General features: G+C 37.5%; 1 protein-coding gene across 4 annotated transcripts in view; it reads right to left on the bottom strand.

Moving 5' to 3' along the window:
- The window catches only part of CDKAL1 (CDKAL1 threonylcarbamoyladenosine tRNA methylthiotransferase), a 665826-nt gene that overhangs the window by 168082 nt on the left and 477627 nt on the right, over positions 1-20117 (bottom strand). For all 4 annotated transcript variants that reach the window (XM_037037969.1, XM_037037973.1, XM_037037972.1 and 1 more), the window contains one exon: positions 2116-2296. In XM_037037969.1, coding sequence (XP_036893864.1) covers positions 2116-2296 — 181 coding nt within the window. The remainder of the gene's footprint in view (positions 1-2115; positions 2297-20117) is intronic.

Genomic DNA, 20117 nt, shown 5'->3' with positions numbered 1-20117 from the left:
GGTAGGTGGTGGGCAGGGCAGGAGACAGTAATGAGGGGATCATGGGGAGGACTGTAACTGGACAATAAAAAAAAGCTTGTTACTGTTTGTAACAAGCTTTGTCATGCCTTTTAGTATTTATTCATGAAAGTATTTGAGGGAAATTAGTGGCAGGGCACATTATTTTTTAGTTATTAGAAACAAAGTAGAAAATTTTCAGTAAAAATTCTACTTCCCCTTCAGTAAAAAATTATCCTTCCCCAGATTAGGGAAGTTTTCAAACAGGTTCTCGATCCCCCGCTCCCTCTCTTCTCCTCTGGTATTCCTCCGATGTGGATGTTGTTACACTTCATGTTATCCAAGTGTTTCCTGAGCTCTTCTCATTTTTTTAACATCTTTTTTTCTTTTTGCTTCTCTGCCTGGGTGGCTTTTTGTACCTTGTTTTCCAAATCACTGATTTGATTCTCTGCTTCATCTAACCTACTGTTAATTCCTCCCAGTGTATTATTTATTTCAGATATTGCATTCTTTATTTCTGAGTGGTCCTCTTTTATCATTTCTATATCTTTTTTATCCATGCCTTATAGTATCCTTATTATCATTACACTCTTTATTTGATAAATTGCTTGCCTCCTTTTCATCTAGTTTTTCTGGAGAATTCTCTTGTTCTTTTATTTGCGTTCTGTTTCTTTGTCTTCCCATTTGGCTGCTACTTTGTAGTTTTCATCTTAGATGTAAACCTAATCAGCTGTTAAACTGATCAGTTGTTAATCTAGTCAATCTGCAATTAGCATCAGGGCTTAAGCACCACAAGGTGGGGCAGAGTAATTCTTGCTTCCGGGGGCTATTACTTCTCCTCAGGCTGACACCACTTGGAGGGGAGTGATCTGCCTGAGAAACATGGCCTCTGCAGTATGGGGGATGCCTCAGCACAGGGATCCCGGTGGCTGTTCCTTCCCCAGAGCCACCATCCCCAGACTCTCCTCATGTGTCTCTAGACCACCCTACCCTCCCTCTGCCAGAGCTCAGGTGAGTGGCTGCAAACAAAATTTTGTGCATTGAACCTTTAATCTCTCTGGGTCTACAGCCCCCTTTCCCTGGCAGACAAAAACTCTGTTGCTTTTCACAGATGGATGTTATCTGGGCTCCTTTCCGGCTCTGGTGCTGTAGGCTGGGGAGCCCAGCTTGGGGTTTAGACCCCACACTTCTCAGGTGAACCCCCAGCCTCTGAAATATCCATCTGGATTGTCAGGTGCCACCTGTGGGGGCCCAGCCGGCCCTGTAGCACTTCCTCCACACTCCTTACCAGCTTAGTTACAATGAAGTGGTTTCTTCTGTCTGTCCGTGGTTATAAGGCTTCTCGCCAGCTAGTGTTCAGCTGGTTATTCAGGATGATTTCTCTACAATTTAGTTGTAATTCCAGATTGGTCCTGGGAGGAGGTTAGTGTAGCTTCCACTTACTCTTCCACTATCTTGGATCTCCCCTTTGTTAAGGCTGATTTACATTTTTCCATGTTTAGCCAATGAATCTAGGAACTAAGTATTTGTTTGAGACTATCAATTTCTGGGGCTTTCTGGAAAACAGTTTGCCTTTACTGGGTCACAAACTTTTGACATTTATATTAAGTCATCTTACTGTCATGTATTTATGAATGTATAAGGATAAAATTATATTGAGATTCATTGCAAAAACAATATATATCTGAGATAGATACATAGATAGATAGACAGACAGACAGAGACAGAAGGCATCAAATCTATACCATGGAAAAAAGAGGAAAACCACGGGACTTCTGAGAAGTTACAAAGTACGAAAGGGTCTCTTAAAAAGCAGCATATATATGAGGTCTCCTTTGCTTACATATTTAAATGTTGAGTGATTTTGAAATATCCAATAATTTATTTTCTAAACATGGGCAAATACTAGTTTTAGTTAAAATTTTCTTCCCCAGTATCATCTGAACCTCATTCTCCAAAAAGAAAAAAAAAGGAGATTCTTTAGTTACCTAAGGTCATTTAACTTACACAAAGTCCCCCACCCTGACCCTAACTATCAGCCAATTGTGTTAAGATAGGCAGCACACACATTCTCATAGCTACTGGCTAAAAAACAACCTTCCGAGAAAAATATCTTACCACTTGCGCTGGAACTTGTTTCATTTTTGCAGCAGGAGTGCCCGGTCTTGGGTAAAACTGGTTAATAAACAGGCTTGGAAATTTGTACTCTTCAACAAGTTTCACTGTTTCTTGAAAGTCTTGATCTGTTTCTCCAGGAAAACCACAGATAATATCTGTAGCAATAGTTATTCCAGGAACTCTAAAAAATAATAAGACAAAAATTTAAAAACTTGACTACAGTCCATAATTATTCTATTCTCCTGACACTTTAAATACCATTAATCCTTTAAAAATGTAATTTAGTTTTAGGAAAGGAACATTTGTAAAGTTTCAAAGAACCCTAGATACTAAGAGTTTATGAAAAACAGTGGACCCCTGTCATCCTCAAGAAATACCCATTTTCAATTTTTTAGATGTCTTTGATCTTTTCTATTTTAAGATACTTAATCTTCTATTTCTAGAATTACTGATTTTGGGCAATGTTTACTGACTTCTCTATTATGGTAAATGAGGATTTAGCTCTTTAAACTACCACATCCCTCCCTTCACTATATAATCACTGCACAAATTTTAGTAAATTAATAGTATTTCCATTGGTATAACTATAAAGATGTTGTTCATTGCAGGGCCAACTGGTATACTATCATTAAGTTTCTTTTTCACAGTGTTGAATTTTTCAGAGTTAATAATTGCCGCATCAAAAAATTTTTGTCTTAATATTCTATGTATCTATGCTAATGTTTTCCAGATACTCTATCAGGTCTATCAATAGTTGACACTATCTTCTCAGCCAGCAATACATCGTATCACTAACCGGTTTCAACTTCCCCCCACCCCCCGGTCCCAGAAACACCACTCTTTCCTTCTTCAAGTGTATGCTGCTTCCACACTGAACCAGCTGTAAAGCTGGAATGTTACTCCTTGGCCTACTTTTTTCAGTCCTGCTTTTCCTGGATCCTATGTCTTCCTAATTCTTGAATAGTCTATACTCCGTAATTCTTCTGGGGCATTATTTCAGAAGCGTCATCAAAAAGAGTACTTGCAAAATTTTGTATTGATTGTCTTAGCATCTCTGAACTGTCAAGTTGTGACGGACAGTGGCTGTGGGTAACACTCCAGAGTGAAAAGTATTAGCCATCAGTTTCATATTGTTCCATTTTTCCTAGGCTGGCAAGGTTGATGAGATCCCAGATTCATTCTGAGACTCACTTCTCTATGTGTGCCCCACTTCTCTTTTGAAAGCTTTTAGGATATTAAATTTATTCTCAATGATTTTAAATGTTATGATAATAGGCCTTGCACAGATTTAAATTTTTTTGTATAGGGTACAATCTGGAGATTCTTGTTTTTTAGGTTTAGGAAATTTTATGTTCTTTTTTAAGTGATATTTCTCTCTCCAGGGTGCCTCTCCTTCAAACACTAACTCTAAGAATTGCTACATGACTACAGAATTGATTCTAAGTTTTTCCACTGTTATTTCCCATCTCTGTCCTTTTGTTATGTTTTATGGAAGATATACTTGAGTTTACCTTCCAACTCTATTATTGAAAACTCTAATTGAATATCTTATTTTAAAATGTTCTCATTCTCTAATTTTCCTTTTCATGGCATACTGATTTTACTTTAGAGGTGCAATGTTTCTTCCTATTTCTAAGGATATCAATAAAATTTTTCCCCTGCTCAATGTAATTGTGCCTATTTCCTCCAGGTTCTTTCATTTTGATTCCTCTCATTCATGTTTGAGATTTTCCATCAATAAGAAGCGATTCTTTCTGTCCTTTATTGTTTAAAAGTAAAGCATTAAATGCTTTTCATTACAGAGTGACTGGGTAACAAGCTGCCTATGTTTCTGATAGGTCCAAATGGTAGCATCTTGAAAATCATTCCTCTGTGGCCATTGAATTTCTCAAGTATGCTACAGTAGCCAATTGTATATTAACAGCATAGGGAGAACAACAACACAACATCAACAGAATTCAAAATTCCAATATGATTTTGAATCCACAAACAACAGCAAAAATAGCCTCAAACATTTCAAATCGTAGACTACCTCCCTTTTATCGATTTTTCTATCACCTAAATGCAGTTCTACAGGAATGAATTGGACAGTTTATCTCATGAAGATATATTAAATATTTTGGGGCATAAGAAAGAGTAAAAGGATGTAATAATGAGAAAAGTCAAATTACAGGATGCTTAATACAAACTGCTTCATTAAAACAACAGCTTTCCATACCTAGTTTGCATAATCCTTTAATGACTATGTGTAAGAGGATTGACAAATTTATTTTTTGAAATACTTTTTTCTTAATCTCTATTTAGTCTCTTCTAGCTATTAATTTGACTGACCTTTAATGGGTGAGGTAAATTACAAAGACATAACTTTTCTGTGATGATAAATTGAAAAAGACCATGTGCACAGAGAAAAATAAAACAGTGTATTTGAAAAACAATTTTAATTTTTATTAATATAAAAATATTTTTCATCGTTAAGGGTGATTGTCAAAATTATATTTGAAAATCATAAAATATATGGCTTTTATGGTAAGCTATAGAAAATAAGACCATTTTGTATACTTACTAAAGCATGTGAAATAGAAAGTTATATCAATAACTTCAATTAGTCAATTTTTACACTTGACTTATAACTACTAAACAAAAGAAATGCACAACAGAAAATAAAAGTCATGGATCACAGCAGAAATGACAGAGAAGAGTCTATCTCTCCTAGGAAATTAAAAAAAAAATCTTAGAAACCGCCAGTGAAATACTGCAGAAACAAAGACAATTGATTATTGTCCTAGGCTGTGAATTAGAATGAAATTGGCACTAGATTATGGGGTATTCCCAAAGGAAAGTACCTTACTGATTTCTTCCCACCCCCAATCCTTCATGATCCAGTACAGCTTATGCAACACCTGCTTACTTTGGCTTTAAGGCCCACAGTAAAAAGGAAAAGACCAAATCTTTACACCAGTCATAATAAATGTTAAGGAAGGAAACGTTCAATGCATGGGTATATTTGATAATCTACACAAAAAGTTGACTGATAACAGGGAGGGAGTAGGCTACTATGAATCAGTGAAAGACCTGTGCTAGTCAGAATTTAAAAGTAAAAGCAGTTTAATTGGTTTCAAAGTATTTAAGAATATTAACTGATTGCCTATAACATGTTTTCAAAGTAGAGACTGCACTTTAAGGTTAGATGAGGCTCATCTACACATTAACTTTATATATGCAAATGATCCTACTTATGTTCTTAAAAATAATTCAGCTCCTTAAGTGAACCAACAACAACAAACTTCCTCATATTTACAGTGTTAGTTAATTAATTATTTATTTCTAGAGAGAGGGGAAGAGGGGGAAACAGTCAGGGAGAGAAACATCGATGTGTGGTTGCTGCTTGTGTTCCCCCCACTGGGGACCTGGCCCACAACCCAGGCATGTGCCCTGACTGGGAATCAAACCTGTCACCCTATGGGTTGCAGGCTGGTGCTCAGTCCACTGAGCCACATGAGCGAGGGCTACAGTGTTAATTTGCTTAGTAAATAATCCTCTTTAGTACGTGAGAAAATCAAGTAAGTTTGAAGTGGACCAAATTCTAAATTACATTATGATTTAAGTGACTATGAAGAAATTATATGGGGTATAAAATACAATAATATTACAAATATTTAATATGCTAATTATGATGCTGTTTTTGAGAAGCTATGCATTTTCAAAATATTAAAATTAAAAAATAATCATTTCCATGAATTTATTAAAGCTGTGAGTCTAATGAATATAATTACTAGCCATTACGTGCTTTTAAAAGACTTTCTATACTTATATTTTTATAGCAGTATTAGAGAATAATTCTGAAAGATGAATGTAGACATGTCTGATTAGATTAAAAACAGACATTTTGACCCATTATTCTTTCTGACTTATACAAGCTATTTACTGGCAAAATGGGTTCACGAAATTACTTGGAAGTAGAATTAAATAGATCCCAACTTTGCGTCTGCCCTGCCAGACACAGCGGTGTGACGAGTTAAGGTCTCCTAGGGCCTGTGCAGAGAGCACTACCTATCTGCTGGCCCTGGGCCAGGATTTAAGAACGTCTCCAACATTTTAAGTCTTACTTATTTTGCCTTGAATAAAAATATACATATACATATATCCCATACTATATTTGAAACACTATTAAAACGTGTACTTTAACTCATCTCAAGGTTTTCAGTTGAAATTTGGTCTTATACTGGCAAAAACAGGAAAAAGGTTGATTGTAGTTAATTATTTAGATCAATAAATTATTAGTTACAAACTGCACATGTGGAAAAACTACAACTAACACACATGCTATTATCTGAAAAGAATAATATATAAACAATCAGAAAAAGAACTGAACCTATTAAAATTATTAGGTATAAACTAAACACGTGACTGAAAGAAATATATTTTAGTCCTATGGAAATTAATTCTGGGACAATTACCCAAAACTTTCAAAAAGAGAAAACTGGAGGTAGGCAGGGGAAAAAATATCTTGAACTAAATGACAATTAGTCTACCTAAATATATGGGAAGCAGCTAAAGCAGTGCTTTAAAAAATTATAGATTTAAATGTCTGTGTGAGAAAGAATTCAACACAATAATCTAAAATTCTACTACAAGAAGCTAAAAAAGAGGAACAAATCAAAACCAAAATAAGACATAGAAAGAAAATAATTAAGGTACAAGAAATCAATAAAATAGAAAACAGAAAAATAAAAAGTAAAAGTAAAAGTAAAGGTGCATTTTTGGAAATAAAAACAACAAAATTACTAAATTACTAGGTAAACTGAGAAGAAAAAGAAGACATAAATGACCAACTTCAGGCACAAAGGAGACAGCACTACAGATGGGATCAACATTAAAAGGACACTACGGTAAATCAACCCTATAGGGGTTGATAAATACGGTTTATTTTTGGCTCTCTATTCTGTCCCATTGATCTATGCATTCACTTTCATGCCAGTACCATATTGTTTTGATTACTACAGCTTTGTAGTACAGTTTGAAATCACGGAGGGTGATACCTCCAACTTTGTTCTTCTTTTTCAAGATTGCTTTGATTAGTCAGGGTCCTTTGTGGTTCTGTAGAAATCTTAGAATTCTTTGTTCTAGTTCTGTGAAAAAATGCCATTGATATTTGGATGGGGATTGCACTGAATCTGTACATTGCTTTGGGGATTATGAACATCTTAATAATATTAATTCTTCCAATTCACGAGAATGATCTATCTATCCATTTATTTCCACCACCTTCAATTTGCAGCCACGATGGAAAACAGTATGGATGTTCTTTAAAAAACTTAAAAACAGAACTACCACAAGATGTCCAAAGAAAACAAAAGCACTAATTTGAAGAGCTATATGCACCCCAATGTTCATTGCAGCATTATTCAGAATAGCCAAGATATGGAAACAACCTAAGTGCCTATCAATAGATGAATGAATGGATAAAGATGATGTGATATATGATAGAAGTTCAGACTTAGTCACCCCTAGATATGTCTTTGCACTATGCAGATTATTCTAGGCTAAAGTCAACCGAGACCCTGTGGGCTCAAGGGAGACTTCTGCCCCTCTGAGCTACCCAGAAGAATTTAAATTAGGGGCCTTGTCCATAGCAAAAGATTATCAGAGATAACTTTTTGACTTACCTATATGGTAGGGCAAACTACTAATTACTGAATATCTGTTCTTATTAACCTGAAATGATCTTCCACCTGTCTAAAGCCCTAAGTGATTTTCCTCGTCCTTAGCTCAGAATGTACATATTCATCCTTCTACCCTGAGGTTTCTGACCCTCTCATGTATGTGGCATCTGACTCACTACGTGAGGTTCCCAAACATACATATGAAATGAAATTTGGTTATTTTCTCTTGTTAATCTGTCTCATGTAAAGTTAATTATTAGAGCAGCTGAAAAAACCTTCAAGGGTAAAAGAAGTTTCTGTCTCTCACATAATATATATGATGGAATATTATTCAGTCCTAAAAGAAAGAAAATCCTGCCATTTGCAACAACACAGATGCACCTAGAGGGTATTATGCTAAGTGAATTAAGTCAGACACGAAAAGACAAATATGATGTGATTTCATTATATGTAGAATCAAAATGTAAACAAACATACAAAACAAAAAAGAAACAGATTCATAAATGCAAGAAACAAACTGGTAATTACCAGAGGGCGGAGGGATTAGAGGGTGGGCAAAATAGTTCGGAAGGGGATTAAGAGACAAAAACTTCCAATTATAAAATAAGTCATGGAGATATAATGTATAGCACAGGGAATATGGTCAATAATATTGTAGTAATTTGGTAAGGTGACAGATGGTAACTAGACTTATTGTGGGGATCATTTCATAGTGTATATAAATACTGAATCAATGTGATGTACACCTAATTGGATTTCACATGTCAATTATGTGTCAAAAGAGATACTTAGGGTATATTTTACACCAATAAATTAAAAACTGAGATGAAATGGCCAAATTACTTGAAAGACATTAAGTTACAAAAACTGACTAAAAAAGAAACAGAAAATCTGGTAAGCCTTTTATCAATCACAAAAATTGAATTTGTAATTAAAAAACTTTGCTAGCATAAGAAAACAACACAAACAACTCAGACCCAGAGCCTTCCCTGGAGAATTCTATCAAACATTTAAAAAAGAACAAAGCTAGTTCTACAGAAACCATTTCAAAGCTAAATGACAAAGGAGCTAATTTTATGAGTGCAGCAGTAGCCTATACAAAAACTAGAGGAAAAGGTTTGAAATAAATTCCAGACCAACATCCCTCATGGACATGAAGACAAAATTTCTTAACAAAATATTACCAAACTGAACCCAGAAACATATAAAGAGGACTGCATATCATGATCAAGTTTTTAATCACACGAACACAAAGTTGGCTTGGATACACAAATGCCAATCCATACAATATGCCACATTAAAAGAACAAAGGTGATTTTACTGGGTGCAGAAAACTAGGCTGACAAACCCAGCACTCATTCATGATAAAAACTCCCAGCAAACAAGAAATAGGAGGAAACTGCCTCAGCTTAATGAAGAGTCTACAGCTATTACCACACGTGCAGTGAAAGACTGAATGCTTTCCCACTAAGATTTTTGTCCTTCTGTTCAGCATATTAATGGAGGTTCTACACAGTGCAGATGAGTGAGGAAAAAATAAAAGAAATTTAAGGAGAAAGAACAGGACATCTTCAAATATGTTTAAGAAAATTTTAGGAGCTTTAAATTTATTTTCACAATTTTATGAAAAAAATTCTTAAAGGTCCTTGGCTAAAAACAGAAGAAGCACTAAAACATTTAGACAACGGTTGAAAGCCATGCATCCGTCCATTTAGATCTCTAACTGGGGTATTCCCTGTTTAAGTACCTAGAATCACTCTCCCACCGAGAACGCATGAGAGGGTGGTGTGTATCTACATTATGCATTCCAGGTAGCCCTGCTTATGAGTGAAGGTTAAAACAACAAACAGAAAAAGTACCAATGCCAACAATGTCCTTTCTTTATGCCAATCTAGGGTTTCTTTTCTTTAAGTCCATGCACTCACTAAAATTACATGCAAAATTGTATGTACATATTTTAGGGAGATGTGACCATCACTTTATTTTGAGTCTTAAAGATTTCTGTGACCCAAATAAGATCAGGAAACCTTTCTATGACTGCTTTTGGATCAATAAAAGTGTGTGTGTGTGCGTGCACATGTGTGCAATCAAAAGAATGAAAAAAATGGATAACAGGTGTTCTTTGACACAGTCTGGGAATTAAAGAAAGTAAAGTTCCTCTGACCAACGTGAGAGAAATAGTCACCACGGCAGGGGTAGATTTTGCAGAATCTGGAAAGTGAGTCGTAAGATACTGCTTTTTCACTGTTTGACTCGTTGTTTGTTTCCAAATCAAAATGGTCAGAGATCATCAGTTTCATAAAGCCTAACCTAAGAGAAAATCAGTGGTGTAAATGGGTCCTGCTCTGTTATTTATGAGATTACTTGTGGGATGAGAAAAACTGGTGTTGTCCTTGCTCTCTCTTTAGCACCTGCCACTCGTACAGTCTGCACTGCATGTAAACACTGGGACTAGCAGGCTAAAAAGTCCATTTGGTTCCTCTGGCAGTGGCTTCCCACTAGGTCCCGAGAAAGCAGGCCTGGACGGGAGATCAGAAGGCGAGAGCAGGGGGCAGCTTGCGGTGTCTGGCAATGGTTACGTCCTGCTGAGGCAGCAGTCCTGTGGTCCTTGCTCCTAGGTTCCTTTTGTTCTCTTAGCCCTAGTGGCAGTAATTGCTTTCAGTAACTATTATTCTCTGGTTACCTCAACTCCCAATCTTCGCTTTTCCAATATTCTATATAATGAATTTTCTATATTAAATATCCTCTGGTAGAAATACCTAGCATAGTTTTTCTTCCCACAGGACTGTGATCAAAACAATTCAACTCATCAATGCACATATCCTAGCACGTTAATGAGGCCACATTAATACAGACCACATTCTCTTTTCTCTTAGAAGAAAGTAGTAACATTGGAAATAAATGGTAAAAATATAGGTTTAGAAAAACTTCAACCCTATTTGTTTGGAAACTGAATACAATAAGAATACACCATGTTTTCAGACTATAAGATGCACCCCCTCCGCCCAATTTGGGAGGAATAATGGTTGTCAATGCTGCTGCTGACTTCTGTTTACACTTACATTGGTGAAATATTATGTTCTTTATGTTATTAAATACTTTACTTTTTATGCTTCAAAACTGTTTTCCTATTTCCTTCCTCTAAGACCTAGGTGTGTCTTATGGTAAAAAAAATACAGGTAGATATATTCCTACAAATGAATAACCCTGATCTTTTTCAAAGTAGAACTCATAAAATTTCTGGCCTTTTGAGAGAAGTTTAAGGCAAATTGTTAGAAGGGATTACTTTAAATAGTAACCAAAATCTACATGTTAATATATAATTCACTTGTTAACTTTAAGTGATATTTATAATCAAAGATAGCCTTTCAAGGCCTCTTCTTGAAAAAAAGTTTAGTAGCAATTAGTTTTTAAAAATTATTTCCTCTCTTTAAAAGTAATAAAACTATTTTTACCAAGCTAAAAAAATCCAGATGACTTATTTAAATCTGGCACAATTTTATGTTGTTCAAGTAAAAATTAGTGTGTATGAGACAAAGACAGGGAGATGACTATGGCTAAAACGGCAAATAATCGCTTCTCAGCCTTTTGGCTAAGATCAAGTGTAAAACGACAAATGATTTGCTAAAGCTTTGGAAATTTTTGGAGAGCCCGAGAAATCAGAATTTAACATGGTAAGAAATAAATAACTATTAAATACTTGTAGTAAATACTGGTCAAGTATGTGGAAAAAGTGTTCCTCAAACTCAAAAAGAAAAGCAGTTGTTGAAAAAGCCGAACACAAGAGTGGGGACGGACCAGAGGCAGATGACACCTACAAGCACAGTGTCACCATTATATTTCTGAATCTGGTCTAAATCCAGAATGTGTGGTCTGGCTTCAAACAAAAATCAAAAGAACCATCCCTATTAACTGAAAATTAAATAAGTACTACATAGAGTAGGGTTTTTTAATCCTATAACACTATGCTTTAATTCCACAGCAAATATTTTGAAATAAGCACAAAGCCTTAAATGAGACCAAAGATATTGCTTTAAAGATTAAAAGTAAGCTTAGTGGATAACATTGTTATAACATTTAAAAGAAACCATATTAAAATTCACAGAACTTTTGCACATCTGTTATTAAAATCATTTTATGATATTGCTGGTTAAAATGAAGGTATTTACTATCTATAGTATGGTTAACACAATTCTTATATGAGTTTTCTGTTGCTATAGTAACATGAATTATAAGGTTCAATGCAGCCAGATTCAGTAATGTGTATTTTTCTGTTATTCAAGGTGAAAAGGAAATGAAACATTTCTAACATTCATAAACTGCAGCAAACGTCTGAATTCCATTTAGTGATAAGACGATAATTACTAAAGTAATTAGAATTCTTCCTGGATGGAATTATTTTGAACACAGTGGAAATTCAGATTTGGGAATGAAAGCAGGGGCCAGAGTGTATTCAGCATCAGTAATTAATTACAACCAAAACCAATATGCTATTCTGATACCTCGGAACAAACTATACCTTTTTCTGTCTGCTTCTGACTACAATATGAAAGAAATTGGTCCCCCATCTCCAGCCCTTAAGTCAGAAATATAAAGTGAGTGAAATCATTTTACTCAAGAGAAAAATCCAATTACAGAAATAATCAACTTTTCCTTCTTGCTTTATTTTTTTTCATATTTGAAAGGGCATTCACATTAGCAGAACCAATTAAGTGAATATCAAGACAGGGCAAAAACTACAAAGTTGGACAAGTTTTTAAAATCTTTTGAAATTAAACTTTAAAAGCAAATACACAGACTTACTGAAATTTTAGAGACTCAAACCCAGATCACCGCATTCTTTAAGGGGAAAGCATAACTGGGTTGACTACACACCGACCGGGTCTCAGGGAGAATAATTTATACAGTTACACACTCATAAACTCTCTGATATCCAGTCCACTATAAGTAAGAAATTAGGCAAGTTTTTACATTTAAGGGAAGTGTTATCATCATCAAGAAATGGCACTCAGAGACATTACATTTCACATCTTATGCTATCCTCAATGTAATTTGTATAGAATCATCAGAAATAGAAATACTGAAAAAAATACACAAAGAAAGAGAACACACGATTGCATGTCCCAGAAGTCATGAAATCAAAACACAGAATTACTCACAATTCCTTTCTTAATTCCTTATTAGTTGAACCGATGTCTTATTTAAATTCAATTTACCCTAAAAATCAGGTCAAGGGTTAGCAAATTATGACTCACGGGCCAAAGCCAGCCTGTTGCTGTAAATAAAGTTTTATTGGAACACAGCCACACCCATTCATTACACAATGTCTATGGCTGCTTTGGCTATAAGAGCAGAGTTAAGTAATTGTGACAATTGCAACACAGACTGTTTACACGAAGCCAAAGATATCTGCAGAGATTCTAACCATCTAATAAATCAGGCCCACAAATGAGTTTTGTTGAGTACTCCCAAGGACATCCCAGGGTGAGAATCAGGGGACAGTGGGCAGACGATGCTCTCCAAAATGTAGCACTATATCGACCTATCACGGAATTCTCACTGATACAATTCAAATCAGAATATCTCCTTCCTAAGCAATCCTGGTCTACAATCCAGTAGCATCTACCCACACTATTCATTCCCTGTGGCTCCTCTCTGATGAAATATTTCCTTGATTTTTCTCTCCATATCTCAACTCATTCAAGTCCATCCTTTACACCTCTGTGATGGCCTGTTATGTTCTGTGTGGCACCTTTCCCATTTGTTTGGTTGTCTTAAGGCTCCTCATAAACCATTCGTGCCTGGTGGACTAGGATGGGGCCGGATTCATAGCCTTCCACCATAGCAATGAGGAACAGCCTCACAGATAAAGGTGCCTACGGAATTCAAGGTGATGGGGGGAAAGACAGAGGCAATGAATAAGTGAATGCAATAGAGCAAGAGACTTCATTCATACCTACCAATAACCAATCCTGTACTGACTAATACAAATCTAAGTATTTTACTTAAAAGTCCAAGAAGTGAACTTGTAGCTTTTCTCTCTCTGGCAGGGGGAGAGAAGAAGTGATTCTGGGGGCTCTGTCACAGGCTTCTCTTTGGGCCGAAGGCTCCACCGATGCTGCCCAGGCACTGGCTGCTGAGGCTGGTTTTTCAAGCTTACATTCTAGGTATCATTTCTCAAATGAGTACTTAAAAATGTTACTAGTTAATAAACTGATTTTCACCTCAAATTCATGTTTTTAGAAAAAACACACTGACACAGGGTGAATGATTACTTTAAATAACCGGAGTTCCTTTGCAGCTTTTGGTTTAAAATTGGAGAGAAGGGGTTCAAGCTAGAATCCTCGTAGTTGAAGCAAGATTTATGAGAATCAAAGGAGCGTTTTTCACTCCAATTTTTCAGTACCATTGCTCTCTTCTAGTTTGAAGATGGTAAGTCCCATCAGTTGAAAACTGTTTACTAAGGGAAGATACGTTCTCGGCAAAGTCCCACCTAGTCAACATCTGGGAGGGCTGCTGCGACAGAGAGGCAGCAGTGGCCAAGAGCCCTTTCCATACGAAAATCTCGTGGAACTTGGGTGTTCGGGAGACACCATAGCCTCTATGTGAAGGGCCTGTCACTGTTTATGACACTGCCTGTTGGATCCCCACCTGGCCTGAATCTCTGGCCCTGCAAGGACAATTCCGTTCTGCCTCACGCCACACCCGGCTGGCCTGTCAGCTGCGGTCCACAGGCACGCAGCACGGCCTAGACATGCTTCACGCTCCTTAAAACAGTCCAAGGCTCTTCCTGATTGTGAGCAGTCCAATTTGGTTCTTGCCACAACGCAGCTTCCTGGCGGCTGCGTGCTTCTTACACAGCTGCTTCAGCAGTGCTGAGATGCTATGCATTGCTTTCAGGCTGGTGGTAGCTGCTCCTAAACTAAGAAACATTCCAAAACCCAAGAACAAAGCCACTACATTAGGGAACATCAGGACACTACAACAATCCCCAAAGTTACTGTTCATGGAAGCAAACGGGCCTGAACTAGCTCAATGTCTGGTTGGTATTGTGGCATTTTTTTGCCACCAGCCCCTGAGAACCTTACTGAGCACCTACTCTGTGCTACACTCTTTTATGTGCTTTTCATGTATCGACTCATTTACTCCTCAATGCAGCTAGTATTTTCTCCATTTGACAGATGTGGCATTGAAAGCACAGAGATACTGTGTTAACTCACCTAAGGTCACAGAGCAGTGAGCAGTAGGGTCCGGACCTGAATCCTGTCTGTTTTCAGTGTGTGATCTTAAAGGACAAACTGCCTCCTACTGACAGAGGGCAGTAAACATCACGTGGACACACACTTACTCCACAAGCCCTCCTTTTTCAGAAACAATAATAGCAGGTGTCATTGTGGAGTGACTTGAGACCCTCATTTAGAATCATGAGTGTCAACTACTGGTTCCACGGCTACTAAAGAACAACAACAAAAACCCCCACTTAACGTGATCTTTTCAGTCCTTCCTCTGCTAAGTGATGATCACTCTCATGTTAAAAAACAAGGACACTGCCCTGGCTGGTGTAGCTCAGTGGACTGAGCACGGGCCTGCAAACCAGACGATCGTGGTTCGGTTCCCAGTCAGGGCACATGCTTGGGTTGCAGGCCAGTTCCCAGCAGGGAACTAACCAGAGGCAACCATACATTGATATTTCTCTCCCTCTCTCTTTCCCTTCCCCTCTAAAGATAAATAAATAAAAATCTTAAAAAAAAACAAGGACACTAAGGATTAGGTCATTTGTCCATAGTTACAGATTAGAACATGGAGAGAAAGCAGGGATTGGGTTTTCTGACTCCTAGCGCTTTACTCATGTACTTATCCTTTTATTCAAGGAAAAGAAATGTAGGAAAAAATCCTCACCCGCTATCATCGTATCTGTGCCAGTAGCCAACAAAAAGATATTAATGAAAGCCTAGATTTTATCACACACATTCTCAGTGGTGCCAAAATTACAGAAAGAGAGATAGGACCCCATGAGAATAGAAACATTAATAGACATAGCTAGCCCTTGGCTCAGTGAGGCAGTAAGAAAACAAAAAAATCTTGTTAATTTTTAACACTTCATATCATGTTCCCAATCATGCAAGGCCCAGAAAGTAGCCCCAATTGCATCATTTTTGGCAAACAAATCTCAGGAATTTAGATAAACTACTGTGGTGCTTGATACCAAATCCTGGACAGTTCGTAGCTTAGCACAGAAACCAAAGTATCACTGTCGTTCATGCAATTCCGATCCAACTAAAGGCTATAAAGACCCACAAAGAATCACATGCTGATATTCTTTTTTTCCATGCTATTTCACAGACATGAAAACAACCCTGTGAGAGGGAAGGGGTGACATGTTTACTTTGCAGAGGTGCAGAGAGGTGACGCATTCGCATTGAGGAATCAGAATTCGAACAGTCACTACTGCCCCTCAAATCTGCTAGATGGAGTAATTTCCAAGCACAACAGTCAGTTCAAAAGGTCTGTCTGTGACCACCAATGTAAACAGCAAGTGTGTGAAAGTGTGATGCTGTCTACCAGACAGGCATCAGGGCAGTAACTTCTACTAGATGAAAGCCTGCTTTAAAACAATTTGATTCAATCCTACTGATGACCACTGAATACCTACAACAAAGGGTATCTGAAACAGAACCTGAGTAAGAACTCTGCAGGGTTGCCCAGCATTTACAGCCATCATGCAGGTAACAATGCCAGGACCAACAGCACCCAGAGGAGGAAGTTGAGATAAGAGCGGGTGGTAGAAAAAATGGGATTATTATGAACCTCAGAGAAGATGAACCATTAGGACCTAATGGGACATGGGAGCAGGGGGTTGGGAGATAAAACACACACACAAAAACTGCAGAGGTTTGTGGATATACAAGACATACAGAGCCACAGATTGCTACCTCCTAATGCAGAATCTGCTGAAATTAATGGGAACTAGGTATAACATCACTAGAATTTATATTCCATTTCAACCTATGTGAATAGTTCCAATCACAGCAAATGCTTTCTTCAGCAAATAACTTTAAAAAATCGGTTTCTCATCAAAACAGCAAATGAAGAAACCCCAAGCGGAAAAACACAAGTACTGACTATTTCATCGTAGCTGAAGTCTAGGACACAGGCTGTGTGGCCTGTGACAACAGGCTTCCTCCACAAAGACATCCTGGAGACAAAGTCACATTCTCCAGATAGCCCTGAGTAAGAACTGCTTTTAATTGTGTGGCAACACTTTTATAAAACATGAACATAAACAATATAAAGACAACCACAGGAAAATCATACACAGAGACAGCAAAATGCAAGGCGAGTACTGATGAATGAAATGATTTTCAGAGGTAGGAAAGTGCAAAGCAAACGGTGAAAACACGTGGACATGACCGTGTGTGAGTGAGTCTGAAATGCTCTATGGAAGGGGGAAAGGGCCGTCTGGGATGCACCTCTAGGAGGACTGCCAAGGAGGCCTCCGCGAGGGCAGTAAAAGCAGAATGAGCAGAGAACCATTAGCACCCATATCTTGGGGGCTGAAAGAATCTTAAATGTTCACGTAGTTCACTCCTGTGTTGAAACTGGTTTTGTAAAATGTGGGGAGGTAAGTCACTTTGGGCTTTGATGACTTCCCAAGGAAAATTCAATGCAATCAATGTCTTCATGAACTTGATAAATCAATATAATCAATATTTAATTTAGTTAATATCATGGAAGATAGACTTCCTATGTCCCAGCTCTGTGCTTTATAAAGACAAGAAGATGCTACGCCTGCCTTCAAAGTCTTCAGGCAGAGATGAGGCAGGCGTCCTCTGCTAGTAGTAGTCACAGCAGCAGTGTAGGGCAGTAACAGTTCCAGAAATCACTTACGGGGTTCTACGTGCTTCCCCTACATTAACTCATCCAGTCCTCCAAGTACGCCTAACAAGGTAAGTACTACGATTGTCTCTATTTCATAGACGAGGAAACTGAAGCTCAGAAAGGTTAAGTGACTTCCACCAGGTCAGGGACGTCGGTAGCTCCCCCTCATCTGTGGTTTCGGTTACCCACAGCCAAACACGATCTGAAAACATTAAATGAAAAATTCCAGAAACAAACAATTCATTACTTTTAAATTGTGTGCTATTATGAGCATGGGGTGAAATCAAATCTCACGCCATCCCATTCTGCCCTACCCTGGACACGAACCATCCTTCAGTCGTGCGCCTCTACACAGTAGATGCTCCCCCCTTTAGTCACTTAGTAGCCATCTGGGTTATCAGATCACCTGATGTGGTAACCCAGGCCTGTGATGAGGTGACCCTTGTTTCACTTAACAACAGTCCCAGGCTGCAAGAGCAGTGCGAGCGGTGCTGCCGTCAGTCTGGATGTGCCGAAGAGAAGCTGCGCCGTGAAAGGCCTGCACACTGCATAGGACACTATGAGAGAGACCATATTCACTTATAACTGTGACTACAGTACATTGTTATAGTTGTCCTATTTTATTATTAGTTGCTGTTATTACTCTCTCATTGTGCCTAACTTACAATTAATCTTTATCGTAAGTACGTATTTATAGGGAGTATGTATACCTAGGAGACACAGACAACAGCGTGGTGATAGCGAGAGGGAAAGGGCTGGGGTAGGTGGAGGTCGGCAAAGCGGGGATAGATGGGGTCGGAAAGAGACTTTGCTTTGGGCCACGAGACACGGCACAGATGTTTCATTCAGTTGTACACTTAAAACCTACATAATTTTATGCTCGAGTGCCACCCCAAAAATTCAATTAAAAAAAAAAAACACACCAAGCATTTGTTAGTAGAGGAGCAGGCATGGGGTGAATGGTGGCAGTGGCAGTGGAGGAGGGTGGGGATTAAATGAGTCTACAGTTAAAAGATGAGAAAAAGGACCAGGTTGTAAGAAATGTTGGGCAGGAAGCTGCATCTGATTCAAATGAATTGAAACTTGAGAACTTTGACTCTACATTTTGTAATAATTAAATACATTCAATAGATAAAAACAGTGTAAAAGGATAAAAGAACCACTTTTTACTAGAAAGCAAACAGTACTCTAGATGAGTATATTTAAAGCTAAAGCTGTTGTGCATATAATTTATTGTAGTACAATCAATTTTACTGATGAACATGAAACAGTGAAGAAATGTGTCTTTGCACACGGACTATAATAATGAGGTGTTTACAGGTCTGTATGTTACTACATATAAAAATAAAAAATTATAACCCAGAGATCTATAAAACATTAAGGCCTTATTTATCAAAAATTAAAAATGCCACAAAAACCTTTATCAAACTGCAATGGACAAAGCAAATATTACAGGCAAATACTGGAGGTTATGTGTTAAAGTATTTTTTAAAAAATATGAAATACCAAGAAAAATATGATTTTCAGAGTAATAGTGAAAAATCTAAGATAGAAAGGTAACAATAAAATATTGTATTTTATTAAATTGGAAATACAGTTTAAACAAAGAAGTGACATGATTTTAAGCCTGAGCTTTTTATTCAAACCTTCTGTTTCAATCACTTTTTACAAATTTCAATCTGCTGATGGTGTGCATATTTCCAATAAATACAACAGCATGAGATGCCGTACTAGCAGGACACCTGCTAACATCTTTTATTCATGTACGTGTTCCCAGTGCAAAGCAATTATATTATTTCAAGTATTTTAAAGTGTTTTCTATCACTGCCTAACATAACTGCAGGTTACCTCACAAATCATCACTTTCCTTTTGCACTCCCTCTATTCAAATCTCTGAGAAAAAGACTTAAGTTGTGGTGTTGTTTGTAGAAGGCAATAATAACTCACAAGCAATCTTGGTCTGGTTTACTTGCATATGATTGTAGGCATGAGCATATAGCTGCCTGTCAAATGTAAGAAAAAGTATGCATATGTAGTGTTTCTTATCCTTGATTCAGCTCTTTTGGAACTGGCTTCCAGAGCTATAAATCCTGAACAAGGCAGTAAGTGTGAAAGCTCGTCATTATGGCTCTGGAAACCCCACAATAGTCGGGGGTCTACCATCGGGGGCTCATCATCACATGGGCAACTTCAGTCTTGTCTGCTTCTCCTCTGCGGGTGTGGGGAGAAAGGTACACGGGGCATAGGGGAAGGGCAATGCATGCTTATGTCACTTTTCTCTATATTTATTGAAATGACAATCATTTACATGTAGCTTGCAACTAAAAATGGTAAATCTGAAATGCAATGAATTTCTGTATATTAATTTTAAGTTACTGTATTATGACTCTTATGACATATATTCCTAGAACAAGTAGTTGAGGGAAAAAGGTTAGCTTTGAAAACTAATAAAGAAATCTT

This window comes from Sturnira hondurensis, unplaced genomic scaffold (genome assembly GCF_014824575.4).
Source record: "Sturnira hondurensis isolate 20B ecotype Veracruz unplaced genomic scaffold, ASM1482457v3 Scaffold0023817, whole genome shotgun sequence".
Classification (NCBI taxonomy): Eukaryota; Metazoa; Chordata; class Mammalia; order Chiroptera; family Phyllostomidae; genus Sturnira; species Sturnira hondurensis.
The sequence above is the reverse complement of the archived record's forward strand: the minus strand, read 5'-3'. Positions and strand labels throughout refer to the sequence as shown.